Source organism: Sparus aurata, chromosome 18, assembly GCF_900880675.1.
Source record: "Sparus aurata chromosome 18, fSpaAur1.1, whole genome shotgun sequence".
In the NCBI taxonomy this organism is placed as follows: domain Eukaryota; kingdom Metazoa; phylum Chordata; class Actinopteri; order Spariformes; family Sparidae; genus Sparus; species Sparus aurata.
This window is the reverse complement of record NC_044204.1, coordinates 27,948,786-27,976,198: the sequence shown is the minus strand read 5'-3', so window position 1 is coordinate 27,976,198 and position 27,413 is coordinate 27,948,786. Positions and strand designations below refer to the sequence as shown.

General features: G+C 42.6%; 1 protein-coding gene across 1 annotated transcript in view; it reads right to left on the bottom strand.

Moving 5' to 3' along the window:
• Positions 1–15,523: 15,523 nt before the first annotated feature.
• The window catches only part of ccdc88b (coiled-coil domain containing 88B), a 51,901-nt gene continuing 40,011 nt past the window's right edge, over positions 15,524–27,413 (bottom strand). The window contains exons 24-28 of the mRNA XM_030397163.1: positions 26,999–27,144; positions 21,153–21,260; positions 19,193–19,347; positions 16,129–16,461; positions 15,524–15,735 (exon numbers count right to left, since the gene is read on the bottom strand). Of these exons, the coding sequence (XP_030253023.1) occupies positions 15,698–15,735; positions 16,129–16,461; positions 19,193–19,347; positions 21,153–21,260; positions 26,999–27,144 (780 nt within the window). The 3' untranslated portion in view covers positions 15,524–15,697. The remainder of the gene's footprint in view (positions 15,736–16,128; positions 16,462–19,192; positions 19,348–21,152; positions 21,261–26,998; positions 27,145–27,413) is intronic.

Below are 27,413 nucleotides of genomic sequence, written 5' to 3'. Positions count from 1 at the left end.
TTCTGGTGTGCATGAATTGATTATTCCTCGGGATGCGATACAAGCCAGTGAGCTGCGGCGTCACGAGGGAACACTTTACATGAATATTTCCCTCTCAGGTTTCTTGCATCTGAATGTGAAGGAGACTGAGAGAAGGCCTTTGTCTGCCTGACAGCGGTGGTGGGAAGTAACTAACTAGATTTGGCAGTCAGAGTATTTCTATTACTTTTCTAAGCTTGAAAGGGAAATATTGTACTTTTTGCTGCACTGTTTTTCATGCTCTGCTTCTAAATGATGATGATTTGTTAGATTAAACAACACAGCAACGTATGAAGAACTGGTATAAGTAACATCAGCAGTACTGGGTCGTATGAGCGTTCCACTGTTATACATCAGACAAAACTCTTCACTCGCGTGCATCAAGAATTTCAGTAACTCCTGCTCATGATGAATAACAATAGGCAGAAAAAAAAGGGAACACTGATATACTGTAATTACTTAAAACCTGCAAGAAGTCACTTTGGGGGAAGAGGAAACCAAATGATGTAAACTTTTTGTCCACAAGTTCCTAGGGTGAACTTGCGAGCAAACAATTACACCTCCAGCAGTTACGGAGCAACATTATCATTCATTCGGTGGCCCGTCTGCACCCACCTGACGGATCTAGGTCCGACATTCGCTCTCCTTTAGTCTCCACCAACATCCTGAGGGAAACACCTGGCTCTTTAAAATTGCCCCAGTGTGTTCACCAGTGAGATTTAAGAGCTTTTTTCACCCGAACTACCTTCCTGCTGTGGCTGAAAACAACTCTATCAGAGGGAACGACAATAGTAAAGTGACAGCCTGACACATAAGAAAATGAAAGCTGAGAATTACTGTTTTCACATTGTCATTTCATACAGTGATGTTATAAAAAAGAAAAAAAATGATTATGACGATAACATTTTGCATGCAGTCTTACTTTAACGAACATTGTAATTTCTGCCAGGAGGGGCTTTTTAAAGCTACACCCAGAATCACATCGGATTCTGCTCTGACCCGGAGATGTTCAGCGACGGATGGAGAGCTCAAAATGCACTTTTCAACTTTTGGGATTAAAGAGGGGAATTCATCAGCCTGACTGCGGCAGCGACCCGCGAAGATGACGTCCACTGTCGAGTGTCTGTGTGATGTTGACTGTCGGCTGGAGCTGAATAAGAAAAGAACTTTGCTCGATGAACGTTGTGTTACAGTCAGGAGAGCGGAAACATTAGAGAGTGAGCCGGAGTCTCTGGTGAGTGCTGAGTTCAGTGATTGACCTGAATCACTGATAGATGCATCGTTTGCGTGCCGTTGCTCGCTAGTTTACGGCTAATTCACAGTAAAATAATCTGGCTGCTGGGGCGAATAAACACTCCCGCAGGAATCGTAATACACATTCAGCAATCGAGCTCACTTTGCTGCTGGTGAACACGCCGTTAAACAACCACCATCGCTGACGAAAAATTCAGATTGAGGCATAAATGTTCACAGATGAGGTCATTTTTGTGGCCTTCCTCCACGCTCTCTCCCACAAGTCAAAGCCACAGGCGTGAATTAAAGTTGTGGATTTAATATTTCTTGGTCCAGGTCAAGTGGTATTTAGATATTTTCATGCACAATTCTTACATATTATATTTTTAATAACAATAATGTTTGAGTTCCACCAGTTTTACTCTGATAGATCTGCATACTTTTACTTCCAGCAGCATCATCTCTCAGTTTTTCCCCACTTTCATGGCTTCACTTGTTTTTCGGACGACCACAGCACCTGTTCATTATCGACACCAGTCATCAGTCCTCTCCCCTCGTTTTTCTCTTTATCTTCTTTTTGTCTCCACGCTGTCCAAATCCCGTCCACCCTGTCTGCCTGTCAGAACACACCATATGTGTATTCATGCAAGCGCCGCCATGCTTCTCCCTGCAGCCCGTTTTTGCACGAGTTTTTAATTGTTTGTCGCGGGATGTAGCCGTCACGTGTCGGCGGGACGCAGGCGGTGATTTGTGTGAAGCGAATTGAGTGTTTAGCGAGCCATCGTCCCACCCCACGACTTCTCATCTGCCAACAACCATCTTTATTGATTCCAAACAATCTGCCACAGCGGCGCAGACGCACAGGAAGGAGGGGAGGGCTGGGGGGGATTGTTGGGACAAAAGGAAGGAGAGGGGCAGCAGGGGAAGAATAAACTACAAAGAATGTCAACAGGAAATTGGGAGAAAGACCCCCTTTTTATAATAAAAGCTTCATCTGTCACAAAGGGGGATTGTCTTTTTCCTCTCCTGAGCTCTTTGATTCCCCTCCCTGTCTGGGCCCTCCTTCCTCCTCCTCCTCATCGTCTCTCTTTTTCGCTGTTTCTCTCTACAGGATGGTGGAAAAAATAAACAGATGGAAGAGGGAGGGATAAAGAGACAGAGAGAGGAAGGATGTAGGAGTTCAAACTGAGAGAGGGGGAGGAAGAAAAAAAAGGAAAAAAAGAAAAAAAGGTGACGGGATGAGAGAATGCAGAGCCGGCGGGAGGATGGAGAGATGGAGGGAAAAAAGAGGGGTGGAGAGCATGATGAACTCATCTAAAGGCGCTCTGGGTTTTTTAATAAGCAGCAGACTGTGAAGCTGCACTCCGACCAGTCACTCTGAGTAATGAGAGAGCGGGAGAGGGAGAGAGAGAGACGGAGGATGAGAGGATGAAAAGACAACGAGACTCATTATCCTCCGACCAATTTTCATCACTGTCCCGTCAGTAATCTCTCTCTCTCTCTCTCTCTCTCTCTCTTCTTCATTCTTTCTCTCCGGGACTCAAACAGTCCACAGCTCTGTTTGAGATGACGGATGAAGACCAATTATGCTAACTGTTTCGTTAACTTGAAGGCTGATTCCCCGCCATCTTCCAGAACACACACCGATAATCCTGTTGGCCCTGGAAATGACTCGCTGCTCGTGGCCCCTCCAACACGCCTATGAGTGTGTTTGTGCGGAGCCTCGATGCCTTTCGATGGTTAAAGACTCTGTGTGTCGAAGAGTGGGTGCGCTGAAATATGTTCGCTGCCTGTTTGGTTGACAGTATCCGACGGCGGTGAACTCCCAGGTGTCTGATGAAGAATTATTTCGGGCCCGTGACTGCCGCTGCTGACTTTGTTCCTCGCAGTCTTACAGGTTACTTGCCTCGTCAACGTTTTCTTGGCACTCGAAACGCGTCTGTTGTTGCTGCTCTGCTCGAGTTCCTTCCAAGCGGGGGCGGCGCAGAGTGAACTTCAAATAGTTGGTCTGTCTTTGTGTTTATTGCTTTTGCATCCTGTCATTTTTTTAATCCGAGCGGCTCCCCGAACTGTATTCTCTCTGCAGGTTGCACTGTTTCTAGTTTGGCTCAAAAAAACTCTCGCGCTCGTTTGGAACGAGGGAACTCGGATGCTTTTTGCAATTTTGCTGAATGACTCTTTTTATTGCGACGAGCTCTCCGTGTGGTTTTTCGTCATGCTGGGGCCTCAGCTGTTCGTTGTGTTGCAGGCCGAGGCGGTGCAGTTAATTGCTGGTCGTGGGTTTATTTTTATGCAGGTTTAGTCACGTACAATCGCGTTGCACATAGATGTCAAACCACCTCTGAGTGTGCGTGGCTGATGTCTAAGTATATCTAAAATGGTTATAGCGCTTTTCAAAACAAAACACTGCTTTTCCACTATATATATAAGAGAAACCTCCATTACATAAATATAAAAACACTTTAGATATAAACAAGAAAATCAGCCGTTGCAGCATTAACAGGGGGACTGTTTGGTAGCAGCTGTCAACAGTCCTCCTCTGGTCCTTCAGTGCTTTGTGTGGCTGCCTGTTGACATTTCTCTGGCCTGCGAGCGTCTGAATCTGCCGTTGTGGGATGTTATCTCCCTGAAGGGCCTCGCAAACCTGCAGGCCCGCTGGCAGGCGGCGGGTTACAGCTCCCAACATTAAGATTCAGTTCATCACACATTCAAGGTGGGTACCATTCGCAGCTAAAGGCTAGGCTTTATAAAAGTGACAAGATGAGGTATTATTCCAGCTGCGGCGCGCTCCAAACAACAAAATAAATGGTGGTTCGGGGCGCAGTTAATCACAATTACTTAACCACTCTTAAATACAATCATAAACACGTCTGGAAAGGTGGGTCGAGTTAGACATAATGACAGTTAGCTGGGGATGTTTTTCAGTATAATCTCAACAATGGAGCTCCAGAGTTTTTCATTTGAATTCAAAGGATAAAAAGCATCACAACATGAACACACAAAAAAAAATGCTTTTCAGGATGAAACAGTGGCCTCAATTTAAAACTACGAACAGATATGATGAAGAGCGTCCTGAGAAAAGATTTGAGTAATGGCTGCTGTAAACTTTGCCCTCCGAGGCAGCTGCTCAAGATGTTGGAGTAGCTGCTGGAGCATCCTTCACATCAGAGCGTGACAGTTTACTTCATTTAACGAAGAGCGAAGAAGGACTTTTTACGACGTGTCGGATGTTTTCGCTCTTCCCTCGACTGGCTGCGGTAACGATTTGATCCGCCTACTGGTTCTCCTGCTGTTGATCTGATTGGTTGAAGCTAACCCGATATACATTGAAGCTGCCGAGTGTATTTTCCAAACACTTCGACCTCCCAAAGGTAAGCGTAAACTGCCACTCAAACTAATACGATCCAGGTGTGTTTGCAATCATGTGAATTCAAAGTAAAAGTTGTTTTCAAGGAGGCGTTGTTGCTGTCATGTCTGCTACTGTTCAGACTTCCTGTAAGCTAAGGTTCTAGAATTCATCCAAAGTTCATTTTTGAACTTGGAAATAGAAACAGAAGTTGTTCAGACATCTACGTCAATACACATTCATTGTTACTTCAATATAATACCGAACAGTTCTCAAGTACGTGAGGACACATCACTGTCTGCAGGTATTTGAACAGTGACTCATCTTTTGTGATGCTGGCTTTGTGCTCCGGTACATCACATCTGAGATGAAAATATAATTTCAGCTCTGACTTTCAACTATAAAACTTTGCAGATTCCCACGCTTTGTCTCATGACACTGTGGTCGCTGAATGCAACTGAATAATGTTAAACTTTCCTCCATGTCACACCGAGCTGTTTGAAACCAGTCACCCAATGATGTCTGCTTTCTCTGGGGCCGTTGTTCAAACTTCAGACTGAACTAGATCTAATAAGACTCAAGATTCTGGTTCTGCATTGTCCATTTCTTCCCTGAAATGTGTTCAGAAACATTACTGTTCAGCCGCAATGAAAAATGTTTTGTGACCAGGCCGTTTTTTTTCTCCTGCTTTGAAGCGAGCTGAAATTAACGCTGGATCCACTGCAAAGTGGATATTTCTAAGTCAGTTTTCCCAACTTTAAATCTTTCAATCGTTCGCATGGGAAAACATGCATGCCAGCATCGAATGGATTTACAGTACTGTATGTATGGCAAGTCTGCGAACTTCACAAGCGGCTCCAGCAGATGATTTAAAAGATTAGGGCACTTAAGAGGAGACAGGAGGAGTGGGCTCACAGCGCGAGCTCACAGAGACTTCTATCGAGCATTAAATCAACTGAGTGGAAGCGAAAAATGGCAACTGCAGAGTTGTTGTTCCAGCACGATTCACAAAGTAAAAAATGATAAAAGGATGAAAATAATTATGTGGGCCGCCACACTGCTGTGATATCAAGTGTGTTAATGTTGGTGAAGTCCAGCTGCGTGGAGCTTTCCCCGAGTTTCTGACTTGGAATTCCATGTTGGATGACCGTTCCATGTTCCATTGAACTTTTGTTGGAGGTTGTCCAGCATTAGCGTTGCTCAACTTGCAGGACATCACCCATTAGCCGTTTAGCGGTCCGATGCAGCTGAGTGAATTCTGGATGTTGTCCCTTTCCGCTGTTTCTATAAAATATTCGTCATCTTCCTTATGGACAACCCAGTTTAATGCAAAGACCAACTTTCCAGCAGTGAAATACTTCTTTAAGAGGGTTTTACGCCCATGTTGAGTAAACAATGTAGGAGCTGTAAACCAGCAAATATTGTTGCACTATCCAAAAATGTAGGTGAATGAGAGCTTGAAGAGAAGTCTTGTCTCTTCTGTACAAAGCACATTTATTGCTCAGCTCATGTGTGTGAAGGTCTTATAAGATATGTTGTATTATATGGATTTTTAAATGTGCAATGAAAAATGTATGATACAGGTCGATACAGATTGATTCCTACGCTTTTCAATTAGTATGGACGTGAACATCCTCAGCCTCTGTTTCACATCACGCGTGCCTGTACAGGACAAAAGCAGCGGAGAACGTGTCACGATCCAAACACTTACAGATTGCATTGTATATCACAGAAACTACAGCAGATACTTGGATGCAGACAGAGTTATGCTGCACAACCACAGTTATAGAAACCACCACTGGCAAGTTACATTAAAATGTCAGCACACCGTATAGCTGTTCCTCCAGAGTCGAAAGATAAATGTCAAATCTCCGATGTTTGTAGCCATCTTCGGCATCTCTGAGCAGCTTTATCTATGTCACCCCCCCGCCCCCCCCCCAGATTAAAATACAGGCTCGTAGAAATGTCTCAGAAAGGTCTAGAAATCATGTTGTGTGACCGGGAGACATGCTAACAGAGTACACATCTCCCTCATTGTGCTGATGTCGAACAAATTACACAGAAGTTAAATTAGTCCTGATGTTGCTGCAGTCAGACCTCTTGGAACCAATTCAGGGAGCCCTGCGGAGCTCTGCACCCTGGTTGTGCGAGAGTGTATGTACGGCATTCAAATGTCCGTGTGTGTGTGTGTGTGTGTGTGTGTGTGTGTGCAATCAGTATTTGGGAAATGTTTCAGGCCTTTCAAGGTATTTTTCCATGTAACAAAATTGTGAGTCGGCAGGGAAAGATGGGAGGATAAACATCGGCCGGCACTCAGGGAGGATGAGGATATGGCAGTTAGGTGAGATGGGTGATGTGTATGGATGAGGCCATGATGGAGAGAGCGAGAGAAGAGGGAGGAGGGCGATGTTTACGGGTGGGGGTGGGGGGGAGCGAGGCCAGTAAACTGCTTGTGAAATGAAAATGGCTCTTTAGCAGAATCCAGGACACTTGGGCGCTGCGCTGGATCAATGTCTCTGATTTACTGTCTGAAAGCCTGTCAGAGGGAAAGAGAGGCAGAGGGGGGGGGGGGAGAGTAGGGAGGCCGGACGTAGAGAGAAGTTAGAGCTTGGAGGGAGAAGAGTCCTTTAATGGAAGGAGAAAGGGGAGAGACAAGGAGAGGTAAGGATGGAGAGGGAAATTGTCCGTCAGAGTGACAGTAGCGAGCAGGCAGAATCAGAGGGATTGCTCCTCAAGTCCTCGCGGCCGAGATACAAAATCAATCTGTCAAGGCGATGGGGAAGGGCAATCTTGTTTTGTGCAGGGAATTGGTGCGGCCATTTGGGGTAAAATCGATAGGGGGGACACATGGCGCTTCTTAAATCCTTAGTATCCCACAGAGGCCAGCCGTATCGACTAACAGGGGAGTTTACGTAGGAGGTATACAAATCTTTAAGCTGGCTGGAAGGAATCTGTATTCTATCGGTGGACGCAGCGTTGGCCGAGTCAGGTGAAGGTGGTGATTTCTGCTGTGCGCTCAGGAAATTAATGTAAATGACGAGGAGACGACTTTGAGGTAGAACAAACTGCCTTCTACTGATATTCATTTAACTCTAACCACCTACCTACCTACCTGAAAATGTCTCATAGGCTACTGATAACAAACTTTTGTCATTGCTCGAGTCACCTCTGCTACACGTCACATAGTCCTTTGGGGCAACTGCGACTGTCAGGTTTTGCCACCGTAACCAAAAACGTGAGTCTTGTAAGAGGACAAATCTCGGATCTGAAATCTCGTGTAATGTCCCAGCGAGAAAACACCAGGAATCCGCCTCTGTTGCTAACGAGGGAAATGCTAACATGCTAATGTTCAGCAGATATTTTTTGTTCTGTTTATAGAAAGCTTGCTATCATTTGCTTACTCGCACTAAACCAGAAATAGGAGATAATAACTATAACTAACGGCTAAGTTATGTCATGCCCATGTAACTGAAGTCATACAAATAAAGATAAATCACAATGTTTGTCCTCGAGCTAAACAAGTGATTTTCTTGCCGTGGTTGAAACAAAGGGGACCCAAAGGCACAAAGCCAAGAACAAGTGCTATAAATCCCTAATCCCCAAAATGAGGCAACAAAAGGCAGAAAACCGAGAAACAAAAGCAAAACAAAGCACAAACCAGAAAATTAACACAATCAGAAAAAACAAAAGCCTGAAACACACGACAGGAAGATCTGACAGCGAGACACAGGAGCACAAGGGCAACACCGAACAGGAACAACAACAGGAGATGCATGACAAACAGAACAGACTGACAAAGAGAGAGACGGGAAGGCAAGGACTTAAATACACAAGCGGTGATTAACTGATACAACACAGGTGAGAATGGAACCGACGGGAAAGTAAACAAATGGAGGAAGTAGAAACTGAGACATGATTTAACTTCAACCTAACCAAACTGCAAGTGTACAAACTGGTCACTGTCATTATTTAGTCACGTGTTTGGTCATAAATAAAACAATATAAACACGACTTGATGATGGAACTAGATGAAAAATCAAGTTATCAGTTCCCTCTGAAAAGGACACGAACGTCTGGACCAAATTTTTAATGGCACTCCGATAACTGTTGAGACATTTTCACTTAAAACCACAAATGTCAACCTGCTGGTGGCTACGGAGCGATGACAGCGCTCGCGTAAAAGTCAGAGGATCCTCAAAGACATTTGAATAATTAATCTAAGTCTATCTATCTATCTATCTATCTATCTATCTATCTATCTATCTATCTATCTATCTATCTATCTAAACTGAACCAGGCTGCATGAGTGTCTGCGTAAAGAAAGAGATGTGTTCCTGTGTGTCTGAGTGGGTGAGACACACACACACACAAACACACAAACACACACACACACAGGTGGAGCTCAGGGGCTCAGGAGGACAAGCCGGACGTCTCGACAAGAGTGTTTTCCCGCACCCTCGAGACATGAGGAGTCTGGGAGGGGAGGCGGTGGGGGAGGTTATTTTATTTTTATTTTGAGTGTTTAATGTATTAAAAGGGGCCGGGGTAATGAATTATAATCTTTAATGCAGAAACCGATCGATACCACCAAGAGAATAAATCAGCTTTTACTGAGAGCGTCAAAGCCCCTTAATACACTAGGAGAGAGAAAGGGAGTTCATGAGGGAGAAGGAGGAGGAGGAGGAGGAGGAGGGAGGAGGAGGGACAAACTGTTAGGAGACGAGGAACGATCCCAAGCAAAGAAGAGAGAGAGAGAGAGAGAGAGAGAGAGAGAGGAGGATGATGAAATAGAAGGGGGGGGGGGAGAGGAAGGGATGGAGAGACGGATGGAGGCAGAGGGAGGGAAGTTATAGATGAACAGACTCACCTTTGGGCTAACCTCATTGAGTAAAAGCCCGCTGAAAGCACCGAGATTTTGACAGTTTTGTGAGGAGGCGAGGTCGCCGGGGTCAGCCGGTGTGTGTGCGCACACACTCCACTCACTTGTTATTTTCTTTTTCTCCACCTAGTTGCATTGTGTTCTCAATGATCCCCACCCCGACTGTTGCCTGGAGCAAAATATAATTAATTGAATTACACCACCACTCCTCGATCAAAGATCACCTCACCGCTCTCTTGTCTCGGTGGCTGCCCAACCGGGAGGCCTCTGCTGGGAGGAAAGAGCGCGAACAACAATCCATGAATTACAACTTTTTATTAACCGAAAGTGAAGTTTCTGTGGCGTGCGCTGATTCTAAATCAGCCGGACTGCGGAAAACAGAAAACCCCGACTTGATTTGGATTCAGTTGCTAGTTGCACAGATTCATCACGGAGGCAGGTGGCAGGACTAAACAGAAATCTAATGCACCTATAAGTATTTAGGATGCTCAGCCTGTTCAGTTAGTGGACTAAGTGGTTCAGGCGAGGGTTTCTCTGTTGCTGGAGACTCTTTAGTAAGACAGAATCATTAAAATTTGATAGCTCAGGCACCGAGTGGAAGTAAATGGTTCAGAGGGGGTTGATGAGGGGAGACATACACGGGCAGCAGAAGTGGAGACAGTCGACTTAGTTAGAAAAAAACAAAGACAGATCTTCATGGAGAAAAAGGGGAAATGGAAAGTCTTCAGAAGAGGAGGAGGGCCAAAAAGCACTGCGAAGACGGGTTGAAGAAGTGATGTTCGCTGATACTGTTACACCCCTCAGGTGTTCAATAATTAAGCAGCTGAGCGGACTCTTGAGATCCAACTGTGATGTCAGCCAGGGCAACCATCCATCATTCATCGCTTTAGGAATCGGGAGAGGAGATGGCATTTAATCACTCATTTTGTGCCAAGACGCTCCTCTCTCACTCTTCTCTCCAAGGTTTGCTTTTTCTTACTGATTTTTTCAACAAAAAAAAAAGCTACTTGTTTATTTCACCGAGACATCCTTGAATTAACAACGGTCAACCTGGTATTTTTTGGGGTTTTTTAATCATTCCTCCTATTCAGGTGTCCAGAATTTCTTGATAACACCTGGAGGTTTATAACAAAAAAGCACCTGAATGTTCCTGCTGTGTGTGTAACCACAAAGCTCCTCTGTTGAGGATTTAAAAGCCTTCGCTGTTTTGTCTGTGGGTGCTGTCTGTCTGTGTGCCTGAGGGCGTGTGATTGTTGCATTGCACTCATAATAAGCCTCTGAGTGACTGGCAGAACCAATATCTTGCTATCGCTTTGCCCTGCGCTCGCTCAGGCGGCTCGGTGTGCAGCCCCCGTCATGCATCTCAATTCCACAAACACAATGTTCGCAGCCGAGAAGAGGGGCCTGCTTTTTTGATTAATGTCACCATGACAACTACATAATTCATGAATTGTATTAGCGATCCATTTGTCATTTGCAAATCATAATTCAGGATGGGTGTTTGAGGAGGGCTGGTGGGATGGAAAGAGCTACGGCCTGCCATTATCCTCAGCGATGTCTCCTGCACGCACGCACACACACACACACACACACACACAAAAACAAACCCCTACCGGAAATGCTGACGTATCCTTGTCCTAATCTGGGAGGCAGAGGCTCTTTGGAAGCTGCCTGTCTTATAAGAGGGCTCCTTTAGCTTCATGATGAACTCTCAGGTCTGCTCATTTGGAAAGCTGCATGCTAATTCATCCCTCTGTCTGTCTGTCTGTCTGTCTGTCTGCAGAGGCCGGGCCGGCTCTACACTGACACCACTTGGTGCAACAGTGAAAGGAGGGTTTTCTCATGAAAGCACCAGTGCAGATCATTTACCATCAGATCAATGCCTGAATTTACACAGGAACCCTAAACCCAAATGGGGTTGTTTTCAGCCATATGCGAGCCAGATGGCGGGGTTTCTCCGCGCTCATCCTGCTGCGCACAGATCAGATCTGGGGTTTACACGGAGATTTATCATTAGATTTACGTGTTTGTTTTGCTTCCTGCAGAAATCCGACCCTGAAAGTCGTGATTCAAACAGACGACTTAATAACTTCTCCTACTTTGATGCTAATCTTCCACACGTTCTTGTGGATTCTTTTTTTTTTTTTTATCCTTTTAGTTCACCTTCGTTCACCGTTAATATTCAAGATTTTATGAGAACCTGGTACCTGGCAGCCTCTCCTCTTTTTACCTTGAAGCATGTCTTACAAAATATGTGATCAGCTCTTAAAAGTGATACTCTTCTGACTTTGAGTGAGCCAACATTAAGAGGAGATGATCAGACGGAACAGCAGGAATAAGGAATATTTTTAGTTAATCCTGTAAAGGTTTATGGAAGACGAGATGAAGCACTTCTAGCGCTGAAATTTAATGCTTGAGTAAAATTAGCATACGAGGACTTTTACCTCTACCAGTTCTGCCTCACTTGGGTTTTTCTTCCACCACTGAACTATTTATACAGTGCTGTGAAAAAGTATTTGCCCCCCTACAGATTTATTTTGTTTTAGCTTTTTTGTCACACTTACATGTTTCAGATCATCAAACAAATCTTAATATCAGACAAAGATAACCTGAGAAAATACAAAATGCAGTTTAAATGATGATTCTATTTATTAAGGGAAAAAAGCTTTCCAATCCAACCTGACCCTATGTGACAAAGTACCCCTAACCCTAATAACTGGTTGTGGCACCCTTTAGCAGCAACAACTGCAATCAGGCGTTTGCGATAACTGGCAATGAGTCTTTCACATCGCTGTGGAGGAATTCTGGCCCACTATTACTAGGGTTTTTGAGCATTCACGGCCCGTATAAGTTCATGCTACAGCATCTCAATTGGATTTAAATGCGGACTTTGACTGCCACTCTATTAGCCATTCAGAGGTGGACTTGCTGTTGTGCTTTGGCTCATTGTCCTGCTGTATAACCCAGGTGCGCTTGTCCTTAAGGTCACAAACTGATGGCCGGACATTCTCCTTCGGCATTTTCTGTTAGACGGGCCTCTGTGTTCTTTTAGGTCAGTAGTGGCTTTCGCCTTGGATGCCATTTTTGCCCAGTCTCTTCCTTATTGTTGAATCATGAACACTGACCTTAACTGAGGCAAGTGAGGCCTGCAGTGCTTTAGAGGTTGTCCTTGATGAATTGTCGATGCGCTCTTGGATTAATTTTGGTAGGCCGGCCGGTCCTGGGAAGGTTCACCACTGTTCCATGTCTGGATAATTTGTGGATAATGGCTCTCACTGGGGGTCACTGGAGTCCCAAAGCCTTAGAAATGGCTTTGTAACCCTTTCCAGACTGATAGATGTCAATAATGAGATGATGTCTCATCTGTTCTGGGATTTCTTTGGATCGGGATGATGTGTTGCTTTTTTGAGATCTTTTGGCTTATTTCATGTTGTCAGACAGGTTCTATTTGAGCGATTACTTGATTGTACAGGTCTAGCAGTAATCAGGCCTGGGTGGAGCTGGTGAAATTGAATTCAGCTTTCCAAAAAATGTGCTTAATCAGTTAATTCCTGATTTAAGAAGGGGGGGCAATTACTTTTTCACATAGGGTCAGGTTGGTTTGGAAAGCTTTTTTCCCCTAATAAATGAAATCATCATTTAAAAATTGCTTTCTGTATTTTCTTTGTCTGATATAAAATTTTGTTTGATGATCTGGAACATGTAAGTATGAAAAAAAAGCAAAAAACGAAGAAATCTGTAAAGGGGCAAGTACTTTTTCACAGCACTGTATATGTTACAGTTTACAGGCCTATATGATGTTCATAATGAAATCTACTTTCATATTCCTGATGGATGTCTTCCTGAGGCATCTGTAATTGAGTGATTCCAATTACAGACGCCTCCAGAGCTGCTGTGTGCTCCCGGCTGAAGGTTTACAGTGAAGGATTTGTAGGGAGTAACAGGCCTGAAACGGACTGAATGTAGCAAGAGAAGGAGTCAAAAATACATCAGAGAAGAATCATCTCAGCTAATAAATAAATGTAGTTTAAAATGAAAAATAAAGCTTCATATTTTACTTTGACAGACTACTTCCTGGTGGCATTACCAAACTGGCTTGTTGGCAAAACTACTTATCTAATGTCACAGAGTTAATACTGTGACGCTACTGTCAGATATTTGAGTGATTAAAGAGGCTATATGTGATAATTCCAGGTGAAAACATTTTTAAAAATGATTGACAGAATGTGAATAAATGGCAGGTTTGACATTATGACGTCTCTGGATTGTGTTCCACCAATAACTTCTGAAGTTAGCATGCTAACAAGCTAGCCCCGGCCCATCCCAGTCTAAAGCTCCTATGCTAGTGGTGCAAACACAAACACTCCTCCGGTCCTTTAGCTTCCAGCTAGCACGGCTAAATATCTCGTTGATGCCACAGTTGGCAGCAGTAACCATGACGATATGCTGCCAACTGTTTGTTTTGAGTTTTTCTTGACAGGTGGCCAATTCTTGCATCGTACACATTTAACATTATGCAAAGTGGCTGCTTTAGGTTTATGACTAAAGCTAGTTAACTTACTACCTAACTAACATACTTACTTCCGTTTTCATAGTGTCCAAACTGTGTAATTACAATCCCATGAGCTTACATTGTGAAAGAAGTGTCTGGAAAACAGTGGATAAATTTTTTTTGAGCGCGTGTTTCACTTTCATAATTTGACCCATTTGGTCCTAAAATATTGGAAGGTAGGCCTTCACGATATGAGGAAAATCTACGATGTGCGATAACACTGTTCAATATCGTGATGACAATATATCTTGCGATAAATAAACAACTATTGAAGTTTGCATATTATTAACTATACAGTTAATGTTGGCTAATGTTAGTTTTGAATTGTTCGTGTAGGTCTTTATGGTTGTATTGCAGGTGGTGATGGAGGTTGGTTGTATTTCCTCTAGAAGTTGCAACAACTGCTCGGCATGTTTTACACAGTAACTGTGTTTGTAACACGTCGTCTCTCCTGAATCCAAAAGAAGTCCATATAGTAGAAGTGCTGTTTCTTTTCACCACAAGGTCTTCGTCGACCACATTTTCTTCGCATGTCTCTCCTCCCTCAGCCATCATAACCTGGCAAACCTAGCTGGGGCTTCATCTAATTGGCCGTTGTATCCAGGACTCCGTCTGATAGGCTAAATGTTGGCATGCTCAAGGGGCGTGCATGGCGCATGTAAACAAATGATTTTTCTTATTCATGCGTGTCAGGCTGTCTTTTGCAATGTGTTTCTGGCACATGTTCATATCGTGATGACAATAAAAATTCGATTTATTGGGCAGCCCTATTGGAAGGTATTGAAGAGCCACATGATTCAATCATTTGATCCCCATCCGAGTTAGCCGGGCGCTAAACTGGATGTTAGCCAGCTCAGTCGCTGGAAGTCTCCCTGGCCAATCTGCTCACAACAAGGTCTGCGGATTTCGCACAAGAAACCAGGACATGATTTTTAAATGTTTTTGAGCCCCACAAGGAAGGTGCCATCTCGTTCCTCATATTAGAGAAAAGGCAGACATCTCTACTGCAGATATCTCCAAAACTCATCAACTCACACAAAAAAAAAACATGTAACAACACAAAAATATGTACTTTGGATTTTGGGGTAATTGTCCCTTTAAAAATTAAGCCATGATTGTGGGTATAGTTAAAAGACAGTTGACCTTATGTATGAAATGGAAAGACAAAATGTAGCCCCCTGTATTTATGCAAATGTTGTGCAGGGTAGAGTCGTCTTGATCAATATTTAAGCTTGATTCATTTTATGAGAGAAAAAGGAGGAAATGAGGAGTTCAAAAATAAAATGAGTTCATGAGAGATGAATATAGTAAATTTAAACAAGTTTTGACAATGTAACCCCACAACTGATCTGTGGTAAGGGAATAAATAACATTTTCAATGAGCAATGTTTTAACCCACTTTTGAGTTGTCAAATATTTTTACTATATTTTGTCAGTTTTGGGGCTCCACACCAGAGACACAGCTCATTCCTTTTACAAGCACCAACACCGGAAATTATCACTGACAGAAGGATTTATTCAAACATGTATTCAAAAATAATGGACGGATCTCATATTTAAAAAAAGAATCTGAAATACAAAAAAGTCTCAAAACAGTTTGCGAAAACAGGAGCACAAAATAACATAAAAACATTGGTATTTTTAATTAAGGGTCAGCTGTAGTTCTTTCTCAGGCTGTTGCAGCGTCGTCACTGGAGTGTTGATTGTCTGGAAGGCAGAGAAGATCACAGTCTAATACGTTTGATTAAACTGAGTATTATTAGCAGCTGTATTGTGAGTGACTGTAGATGTTACGACCACTCTCTCTGAGCACATTCTTACTTCGCAGTCCTATTTCTATTCAGCTTGACATTTGACTTGTTACCCCAGAGACCTTTCACAGCGCTGTGCACATAGCACGCTCGCGACTAGAAACACTCCATCAGAACAAGTCATTTAATGCTTTCTCAAATTCTTTTTCCAAAAATATAACCATAATAATACTTGTTTTGCAGTTTTTCTTTTTCTTTTAAGAGAGATATGACTGGATGACTTGTTAGTGTGGACATGTCTGAAAGTGCGCACACACACGTCTTCCTCATCCCTCCTTCTCCTCCTCACCTCTGCCTTCATCCTCCTCGACACTCTCCTGACTGCTCATTGGTGCGTCTGCCGCCTGGGGTGCGCTCGCTTCGCCTCGCTCTCCCTCCCAGAGGACGCTGGAGCTGTTCTGGCTGGAGCGCAGCCGCAGGCGGGGCGGTGTCTTGTGGTCACCGGGACTGAATGATTGCGAAACCCCGGAGCCCCCTCTGGACAACCCGAGTCCCCACCCGTGACGTGATCCCAGCTTGCGACGGCCTCCTGAGCCGGAGCGACCGACTGGAGTGCCGGGAACCGAGATGTCCGGCTCTGCTTTTCTCATTGGAGAGGGAGAGACTGGAGCGCTGCGAGGGTCTGAAACAGAACGAATCCAAGGTTATTACTTACATATATAACATATTATCACAGTGGTGGTTGTAACGTTAACATTTTGTAACATTTTGCTGTCGTTTGCAGTGCACCCAGTAGTCATACTTGAGTAAAAGTAAAGATATTGTGTTAAAATATTGGTAAAGAGATAACTGAATACACTTACATTACTGAAATATGACTCAATAACAAGTAAAACTACTTGTATAAAAATAATACATAAGTATTCTTCTCAAATGTTACTCAGCATTTCAGGTACTTTTTAACAGTTGATGTCAAATGCATTATCAATAGCAGGCGTTCAATCAAAGAGGTTTCTGTTTCTGCAAATCTTCAGTCTAAATTACTTCCACCTCCATCTGCTGGAAGAAGGGCTACCCTAAATGTACTTAATTACAGTAATTTAAGTTGTAGCAATTAGTTACTTCCATCCCAGGGTAAAACTGAAAGTTACCAATACAAGTATTCGAGTAAAGGAGTCAAAGTATCTAACATTAAATGTACTGAAGGATCAGAAGTACAAGTAAAAGTAAATTAGACATATATTCACATGATTTATATACTGTGTCGGGATTATTCACCATTTTTCTGATTAAATTCAAATTCAAATCAGTGTTCTTTAAATCTGATTGCCATTAAAATAATTCAACAATGTGCTTCTTTGGCTCTGATGCAGCACGTGTCTGCAAAGCAACTTAAGTCATCAATTGAATGTGGAGTAAGAGTAAAATGTTTGCCTTCAAAATGTAGCGAAGGGAAAGTATAAAGCGACAGAACCGAACCTTAAACTTGTTTTTAAGTGCAGTACTTGAGTAAATGTACTCAGTTACCATGACGGATCATTTGGTCATTCACTCTGAAATATGACTGTACAAGCACGATGATTTTGGTTTGCTTTACCGCAGAAAGCAGGCAGGTGCTGTTCAAGAAACTGAGTGTAAATGCAGTTTCAGAGCCTCTGACGACGGCAGGTGCAGAAATAAATTCAGTAAATGTGACGAGCAACACATTAAATCCCCCAAAAAATTGCTCCTGATGTCCAGGCAGCTCTGCCAGTCGTCAGTCTGAAGCACTTTGTTCTGCTGACGGAGGAAAACACTGCAGAGAAAACTGCTTAACCCCTTATTTTAAACCCTCTATGTGGCAGTTATGAGCAGCATGTGAAGAATTAAATGGGAATGCATTTTAATATTGTTAACCACATATATTGAATATTTATCGACGCATTCGTAACCTGTAATTCCTCGACGACCAATGACTGTGTACAACCTGTAAAATAAACAGTTTCAGATGTAGCAGCCTCTTTACATAATTCAATTTAAGATAAAGATGGCATTTAAGATAAATATTATCTACTGCGCGCCTGGGTGACCGATGCACAGGAGAATGAAGAAATGCTGCGAGTAAATAATTGCAAAGGCGACATTTGAGACATTAAACTCACAAAACGAAACAACAACTTCATAATCGAGCAACGGGCCGAGCGAGTTTAACGCCTCCTCTGCTTTTTTAAATAAATTCAGTGCCGGCGGTATCTTTGTGTTCTTCTCACACAGTTTGGCATCTGAAATGAAAATTATAATCATGGTACTGAAAAATCTTACTGCTGTCTAAAATTAGTTATTAGTGTCATTTAAACTGTAGTTAAAATGCATGAATAATGTGATAAACAGCAGAGGTACTTAACTAAAGAGCTTAACACGGATAAAAGCTATCGTCTCCTTTCCAACACTTGATCATATCACACTGGAATCACTTGATGCAAATTATTCATAAATTCCAAATCATTTTAATAAGATAAAGAGCCGCTGTATCACAGTCTGTGTTCGGCGACCGCAGACTAAAAGAACTGATCCGAGACCAGTCGTACGCCTCAGGTTAACCTGTCATAAAGCAGGTGAGTCTGAGGTTAAACGCAGGTGTTGTCGGAAAATGTCACCGCAAACATAGAAGGGAGGAGGGAGGGGGAGTCTCGACGGGCTCAAACTATCTCTCGCTGACAAGACACAGAAAGCAATCAAACCAGGATTCAGATTATTCTCACTTTTGCACACAGTGTTTTCTACTTGTGGGGAGATTTTTCTGCCTCCTACACCTGCGTGTGGTTGAGAGATCCTGTCTCTCTCTGGGATTCAAGGCTCAACAAGAAAAAAACAGTCCTTTTGTTGAAGAGCTCCCAGTTTTTGGTCCTGACACACCATTTAGGAAAGCTGGGATTTGAGCGGGATAATAGGGAGCACAATGTGAGGAAAATTAAATTAAATGGGGACAATAACAGAGGGCCAGAAAAAGAGAGAGGGGAGGAAAAAAAAAATCACATGAATGCAGGTTGAAGCTTAAATCCTGGCTTTGAAAACGTCTGCAGAGAGTTATTTTTTCTCTCTTCTCTCTCAGCCAGTGAATTCATTGAACAGTCAAGGTGCATAAAAAGAGAATGAAGCCTTGCGAATCTTTTCCCTTTCAACATGTGGTTAGCAGAGAAAGCCGGGCCTCAGAAAGTCTTGGCACTCTGCTGGGCGAGATCTAAGGGGGAGAGTGCGGTATCAACGCTGACCACACTTGGTAGTCATGAGATGATTTGTATGCATGCCTGTAGCTCCGCTTGATGGGGCGAGCATGTGAGCATATCTTTGTGAAAACCGGTCTGCTGTGTTGTGTGTGTGTGTGTGTGTGTGTGTGTGTGTGTGTGTGTGTGTGTGTGTGTGTGAGGTCTCACCGGGCTGAGGTGTGTGTGTGTCTGATGTAAATTCGGAGCTGTCGGCCAGGTTTTCCACACTGCCCGCGGCGGTGAAGAGGGCGCGTCCCTCCCTTCCTCCTCCTCCCCGGGGTTTGATTAGCTTCTTCATCCTGTCTGCAATCCAGTTAGATTTCCTGCGAGGACACAGAGGACGGGGAGCATTTACAAAAGAGGGATGAGTGTGGAGATTACGTGTGCGCGTGTGATTTTAGAGACAAATACCAGGAGGATGCCAAGTGTCACGACGCCCGCACCTTCAAAATACTTGCGTTTGTTTCCTGACACGGAAACTCAAAATGAGAACAAAATGTTCTTCAAGATGCCCGCCGTCATTCATCACATCAAAGAAAGAGAATTCATTTGAAAAGGGCTATAATTAAAAATGTCACTAACATATTAATTTGTAGCACTGGCGACAAAAGGCACCTTTGTGACACTTGAACGATTCCTCCACAATACTTCTCATTCAGATGTAATTTATGGTATGAAATGCTCGCCAGCTGTCAAATACACAACAGGTTCACTCCCTCTGAGGGTGTTCTGATAAACTGACAACTAATTACGGCCTGAGACTTCAACAACACAAACATGATATTACTACGACCTAAGTTCACCCTTTTATTTTCTCATTCTGACTCATTTCTGGACACAAGCCTTCATGATAGCCTCAGAGTGGAGTCATCTCCTCCTTGAGATTGTTTGTGTCATTATACACACTTTAACGTGTAAAATTGTTGAAGTTATCTTTTAAAGTGTGTTAACAGGTCTTGGGGATTACTACCGCATATGTGAAAGATGAAGCTTAGGTGGTATAAAGCCTTTGGTGGCTCCAGAGGAAGCTGTGTGTAATCTGATAAATTGCTTCCAGTGATTATGTATTATGCAATGTATTATGGGTAATGTAGGCAGCAGGTTTTGAAAAGGAAGAAGAATTTGTGGAACAGAAAGTGGATATCCCTGTTTCTGCTGTATTTATTTGGTCTTTTTCTTTTCAAACTCTATAAAGTTTCCAACAGTGTTATAGGAGTTAGAAATTAGACCAGTGGCCTGCTTTTTCAAAAATCTGCTGCCTACATTACCCATAATGCAACTTAGTCAGTGAGTGACATCACTGGAAGCAATTTATCAGATTACACGCAGCTTCCTCTGGAGCTACAAACAGCTTTAAACTACTTTTTACATGCAGTAGTGACTGTTACCCTTTAAGAAACCAGGGTTTTGTGGATAAAACAAAACTCAGAGGGAATATCTCTTGTACATCAAACGTTTTCTTCCTTGTGTAAAGAATAAGCGATCATCCCCAGGTGTGTGGGGGAGGTACTGACTTCTGTTGCCATAATAAACAGTAATATATAAAAGAAACTCTTCATCACTTCAAAGCTCAAACCCTGCACTTAAAGCTCACAGTCACAGAACAAACTCTGTGTTCCCAGTGCACAGTAGGCATTATGACATGTACGCAAATATATTCAGACTACGAGGTAGGTTTTAAACTTGGGGGAAAATGCACTCTGTGTCTCAACCTGTCTGTTAGACAACCTTCACAAAATTAAAACATGTTTGAATAAAAAAAAAAAAGTAATTTAATCGAAGTGGCTGCATCATATTCACAGGCTTCCCATGAGTCCTTGAACGTTTGTGAATTTGAGGTAAAAAAATGAAGGCCGTGTTGTCTGTGAGCGCCTCTAAAGCCTCCTAGTTCTCATTAGGAAAATTCTCAATGTTGTACCAGTAATTAACCTTGATCCATGTTTCAAATGGTGATGCGTTGGGTCCTTGAGTTAGCGGGAATTGGGTCTGAACAGATCTTAAAAAGTCTTTAGATTTGATTTAAGAAGGTGTTTGGAACTCAACGCAAGATTTTTCTCCAGGTAAAAACCCTGAGTGAATGAATGAACTGGAGGCTAGATGTACAGATACATATATGTCTATACAGTACTTGGCCTTGCTGGCTGGAGGTTGCATGCTGGGCTCCAGGACTCTGTACTGATCCATGATCTTCTCCACCAACTTCTGCTTCTCCCGACGGAGCTCGCTCAGCTTCTCCCTGAAGGGAAAACACATGAGCATCAGAAAAGAGCAGCTGAGAGGACGGAGGAAAAAACACTGATTAGGCAGATGTATTTAATACTCTCATTATCAGTGTAAATGGACTATGTTCTAGGAGTGTGTATGTGATGTGGCTGAACCAATTCCATGGAGCCTACTGTGCGTTTGAACTGAGTATTTCTTTTAAAACCAGCAGATCAGAGAGGAGACCGCATGTGGATGTGTATGTTCATCTTCCTGCTGGAGAGCAGAGGGTTCAAGGATCGGACAGCTGTGTGGACAAACATAAAGCTGAGCGGTATTGAATAGCCGCCTCCACGTTCAGCAGACCTCGCTCGAGTGAAAGGCGACTCGGAATGAAAACACCGGACACAAAGTCTGTGACAGTATGAGCTGACCACTGTGAGCCGAAAAGATCAGAAAGGTTATTAGAGATGAGCTACAGCCAGGATCAAGGCCTGTGTATTTTTAGCCTTGCTAGCGGCTTGGCTCTGGGGATGGCGATGTCACATGGACGGCCGTTTGGTCACTCCACCTCTTTATTTATGAAATATCAAAACAACTAGTCGATAGAACATTGACACATCAAACGAATACTGCTGGGAACAAATCGTTCTGCTTTCAGAGAGTGGAGATTTATGCTTTGCTGTTGTAAAACCAACAAACAAAAAAATCTTCATACAGTACACACGATCAGCCTGAACATTAAAACCACTGAGAAGTGAAGAAAGCCACATTAATCATCGTGTTAAAGGTGCAATATTTAAGAACTGGTCACCTGTTGAATTCATACTCAAAACAAATAGGGGGCAGCATGTTTAAGTAACCACTAGCTGTAGCCAACTGTTAGCTGGTTAGCTCAGTTAGCCATGCAGCTAGCAGTCTGGACGTCATAACTTTCAAACTGTTGTTCCTTCACATCTTATTGAGTTAAGTTTTCAATGTTTTCAACCAAACATTCTCATACAAACATATTGCACCTTTAAAGACCAAGCACACCCCCACATGGCAACAGCATTCCCTGACGGCAGTTCTGTGGGTTTCGAGGTCCGTGGAGTGGACTTATACAGGGATGTAGCACGGATGCTTGATCCGACTGAGATCTGGGAGATTTGTTGGCTGGATCCACGCCTTGAGCTCTTTCTCATGTTCCTTGAGCCGTTCCCGAGCAGCTTCTGCTGGAGGAGCGCTGCTGCCATCAGGGAGTGCTGCTGGCATGATGGGATGTACTTTGCGTGTAGTGCTGCTTTGCAAATGTCAGGTAACATCACACCTGCTTAGCATTAGCATTATGACATTAGCTCAAAGCACCACTGTGACTTTGCACAACCTCACCGGGATGCTAGCATGGCTTTTTTTTTATACATTTCTGAATTCTGATAACTGTTTGGATGCTTTCCAATTTAATAACGTGGCCATCGGCTCTGGTTATCTTTGTGTCCTTCAGATCGGTTCTGAAATACCTCTTCTAAATCATCCTACTTCAGTGTGTGTATCAGCTACAAACCTACATATCTAGCTTGCAGGAGATCATATTTATGAAATAAGTTAAGACTTTGATGAAGCACTCTCGAAGGCCACTCCGATGTATTTTATGAAAGCTTGAAAGGCTTCTTCTCATCCTGGCTTACTGAATTCAAAACATTTTCCCAACATTAGTTCAGAAGGGCAAAGTCTCTGCATCATCTGATCAACATCACTTACAAGAAAAAAGGGATTCTGTAAGTCAGACAATCTAAACTGCCTCATCCACTTTCCAAGGTCTTAAATATACTTCACCTGTCACTTCTTCAGGGAGAATGAAGAGGTGAGTCTGACTGAGAGGCAGGAAGGTGTATGGAGTCTTTAAAACCGACTCCATTTACTCAAGAAAGCATCGCGTTTACAAGGCAGTTTAACTACAGGGTACACTTCACACGACCATGTGTTTCATCTTAAAGCAACAAAATGTAACTCTCAGACCTCAGGTCATCAAATACTGACAGTTTGGGTGGGCAGTTGGGCCAGACGGCGACCCAAAGCATCCGTGTTTGACAACCAGGTGATGAGACTCAACAATCAACTACGTTTGTAGAGGAAGATACATTTTGTTGCTTCAGTCGTGTGCTGTTTGGTGCATTTTTGGAAACATTCAATATCACATCAGATGTGCTTTTATGTAACACTTTTATTGGACTGTTATATCATCCTGTTTGTGATTTCATCTCTTCATGATGAGCTCGTCTCTGCTCTCAATCCCACCGAGGAGCACAAATAAACTAAATATGAGGTTGGCCATTTCCTGATGCCTTATTGCAAGAGAAACTGCGGGCTATGAGATAATAACATCCCTGATACCCTATTTGGACTTGCATCCCGGTGTTAGTTTGGATTACATTCTCCTTCCTGATGAACCCCACCAACAGTTTACTTGGCTCAGGACAGAGACCTGCATTTTCTACAGGAATAAACACTCCTGCTTAAAGAAACTGCTCTATAAAGGCACCTTTGATCCTGAACTTCACATCTTGGGATTAAAAAATCTCATCAGAGGAATCAGAAGGAAAAAAAAAATTGATCGGGGAATCTGGAGAGGTTAAAGCTTTTAGAACGACCACAAAAAGCTTTCCATCCTCAGAAGTGGTTTTAAGAGCCTTGTGTTTTAATAATATTCATGTTTTTTTTCCATTTCGGCAGCAGTTGGAGTGGATGAGGTGATGTTGGCTTAATATGGACTCAGACTGTCACAATACAAACTTAGCCATGTCACCCTGGAGGTCGCTCCCAGAGTGATGCAACGGCCTCTTGAGCACTTCCTCTCTACATCAAAGTGTTTGATATTAGCCTCGCTGATTGTGTCACTCTAGCTTATTAAATTTCAGCAGTGTCACCATGTGTGTATGTGCACACCGGCTACCTGAGAGTTGCTGAGTTTTAGCCAACGATACATTTCTATGTAACTATGTGTGAATGAAAACAAATGAAAACCCTGATATCCTTAAACAGGCATACACTGTTTCTTTTGTGCCACTTGGGGCAGCGCAGCAAGCGGGAAAAAACAAACAAACACTGACGTCTTTTCACCTTCACAGTTGATCGGGTGAACTGTGCAATCAATTTCTCATTTACACAGCAGGCACGTAATAACAACATTAGTATTCATTTTAAATAGTGTTTCTGGCCATCTGATGAATGGAAGCTCAATATTTGCTCTCTTTTTAGTCTCCAACTAACTTTGGAGGGAAATATCTTGCTTTTCAGCAGCTAAATTCTGTACTGCAGCCGTTTCTGAACTTTAGAATGACGTCGCCCAATTTTAATATTGGGGGGTCTTCAGGGACCAACACAAACCTTAAGAAAAACAAATAACTGAACTTCTCTTTTTGTCAGTTGTGATTCATTGATATAAGGAATTCCAATATCTATATATTGGTCAATATACGATACGATACGATACGATATACGATATGATATACGATACGATATACAATATACGATATACTTTATTGTCCCGTTCAGGGAAATTTGTCTTGGACTCAACAGCTGCGCCATAAATGCCTTGACAGCGACAATGACAACAAACAATACATCATCAGCCATACCATCACTGACAAATACATAACAGTATTGCACATATCCCATAACATAACACATACATACACTATACATAAGTAGTACATGCTAAAAGATCACCATAATAAATAATCAAAACACTCTAAAAATTATTGCATAAGTATCGGCCTCAAGCAGCATTATTTAGGAGTTTGATGGAGGTAGGAACAAATGAATTCTTAAAACGGTTGAGTTTACAGTGAGGGACTCTATATCGTCTGCCCGAGGGTAGGAGGTTATATTCTAAATGAAGTATATGGGATGGGTCAGTCACTATCCTCTGGGCTTGCCTAAGAACAGTTTGTTCATAAGTGAACTGCAAGGTCTGATAGTCACTTTTTTCAATCACCTTCATGGCCGTGTGCACCAGACGAGCAAGTTTAGTTTTTAGTTTTGCAGTGATGTTGCCATACCAGGATGACATCCCATATCTGACTAAGCTCTCTAGTACTGCCTGGTAAAATAAAAACATGAAGCTTTTGCCCACCCCATACGCTCTCAGTCTGCGCAGAAAATACAATCTCTGCTGTAAACGAGAGCACAAACTTTCAACATGCACATACCAACTAAAAGTGTCATCTAAGTGAACTCGGGGATACTTGTATGAGCTGACCTGCTCAATGGGTGAGTCATGTATGACAACTGGACTGTCGATGTACATGTCTTTTTATCATGTAATCCTAAAATGAGCTTAACAAACACTTAACGACACGAATATGTAATGAAGGCAGGATTTTGCACAGTTTTACAATAAACGTTATCATCTACAGTGTCACCAGTGCACTTAAACAGTAAACGTCACTCCGAATTTAATCATTATAAATGATCCCAGGCATCTTTTTCAGCACTGTAATCGTTAAAATAAAGTGTTTTTATCGGCACATATCTGGCAACGTATACACTGCTACCTTTATATCTGAGAAAAGCCAATATCGGCTGATAATATTGGCCAACCAATGGATCAGTCGGGATACCAAAACAAAGCTGCAAGACCCTAAAATGCTCTGAAGAAGTGAGGGAGGCTGCAGAGTCGGGTGATAAACCTCTCGCATTACATGTCGCCATACTGTGTGATCTACTGTTTATATATAAAGAGCAGATTTAACTTTGGACTCACTGAACACAATGTGGGATCCTCATCCTGTTAACGGAACCCTGTGGAGTTTTATGTAAACACAGTTACATTTACGTTCATTGTTCCTCACATGTGTCCTCTAGTCCAAATAAATGAGTTAAATTCAATTCCTTATTCAAAAAACGTTTGTAAAGCAGGTTATATGTTTTATATTTTGGAACTGGCATGTTTTTAAAACCATGTTTTGCCAGTGTACGGTTTTTCCTCTTGTCTTTTCATAGCACATGTTGCTGTGTGGCTTACTGCCAACTACAGTGGAACAGTGTGAAATCGTAGGCAGGTTTGCATATTGTGACGTCTCACACACGTCTGACCTCCTGGGCATGAATGAGATCTAAATCGCTCTGCAAAAATATCCCTGTATAGCGTCACTGACGGATAAAATCTCTGCAGAGTGCCTTTAACCTTCTTAACAAGTTTTAAAAATCAGGTAAAACTATATTATTCCATTGTTTGCTGTCACATATATCAACATGTCTGTTTGTACCAAAGAGTCACTCAAAAACAGACCCGTGATCCATTAGCAAGTACAAACAGTAAAATTTTTCTCAGAAATTTAAGCAACAAAGGTGAAACCTGTGTGGAAGAAATTAAAGCTTAAGATTTGGCCACAAAAAAGAAATGTGGCTCATTAAACTTTAAGAGGAAAGCCAGCTCTGCGTGCTCACCAGTAGTTCTGGATTAATCAGTTTGCAGTCTGCTAGTCATTTAAAAGGACGACTGCTGAGTGCTGTCAGACTGTGAAATTGTTGTCTTGCAGTCTCAAACCTTTACATACAGTAAGTGTTTTTATGTACTTGGATATGAATACAAAGTGTGTTACCACCTGCTAAGTTTGAGATGTTAACAAATTGCTTTTGCTCAAACACACATTCCATAAAATCTGCGTCTTTTTTTCTTGCCACTAATTTCCCGCAGAAACAAATTATGTGGATTGCCTGTGTGTGTGTGTCTGTCTGTGTGTGTGTGTGTGTGTGTGTGTGTGTGTGTGTGTGTGTGTGCTTACTCACTGGTACTCCCTCTGCTGTGAATAATGCTGGTCCCGGCGCTCCAGGCTCTGCTCGAGTAAGGCCCGGTTCTCCTTCAGCAGACTCTGGTTCTGCTCCGCTAAATGTCGGTTCTCCTCCTCCATGTTGCTCTTCAGCTGGCTCAACAGCTACACACACAAGTAATGAATGTAAATCAAAGTAAATAGTTTGGTAAGACTAGAACATAAAGGTTGTTTTTTTATCTGTATGTATTCCTCATATAAGTCTGAATATTTATGTGTAGTCCGTTATATTTTTAGTATCACACGTCACAAATTTGCCTCAAGGTGCTTTACAATTTCTACAGCATATGACACACATCCACATCATGCTTCCTGTTGGGTTTAAGCTTCAGCAACAAGAGTCTTTTTTTGTAGATTCTGATGTGATACAAATC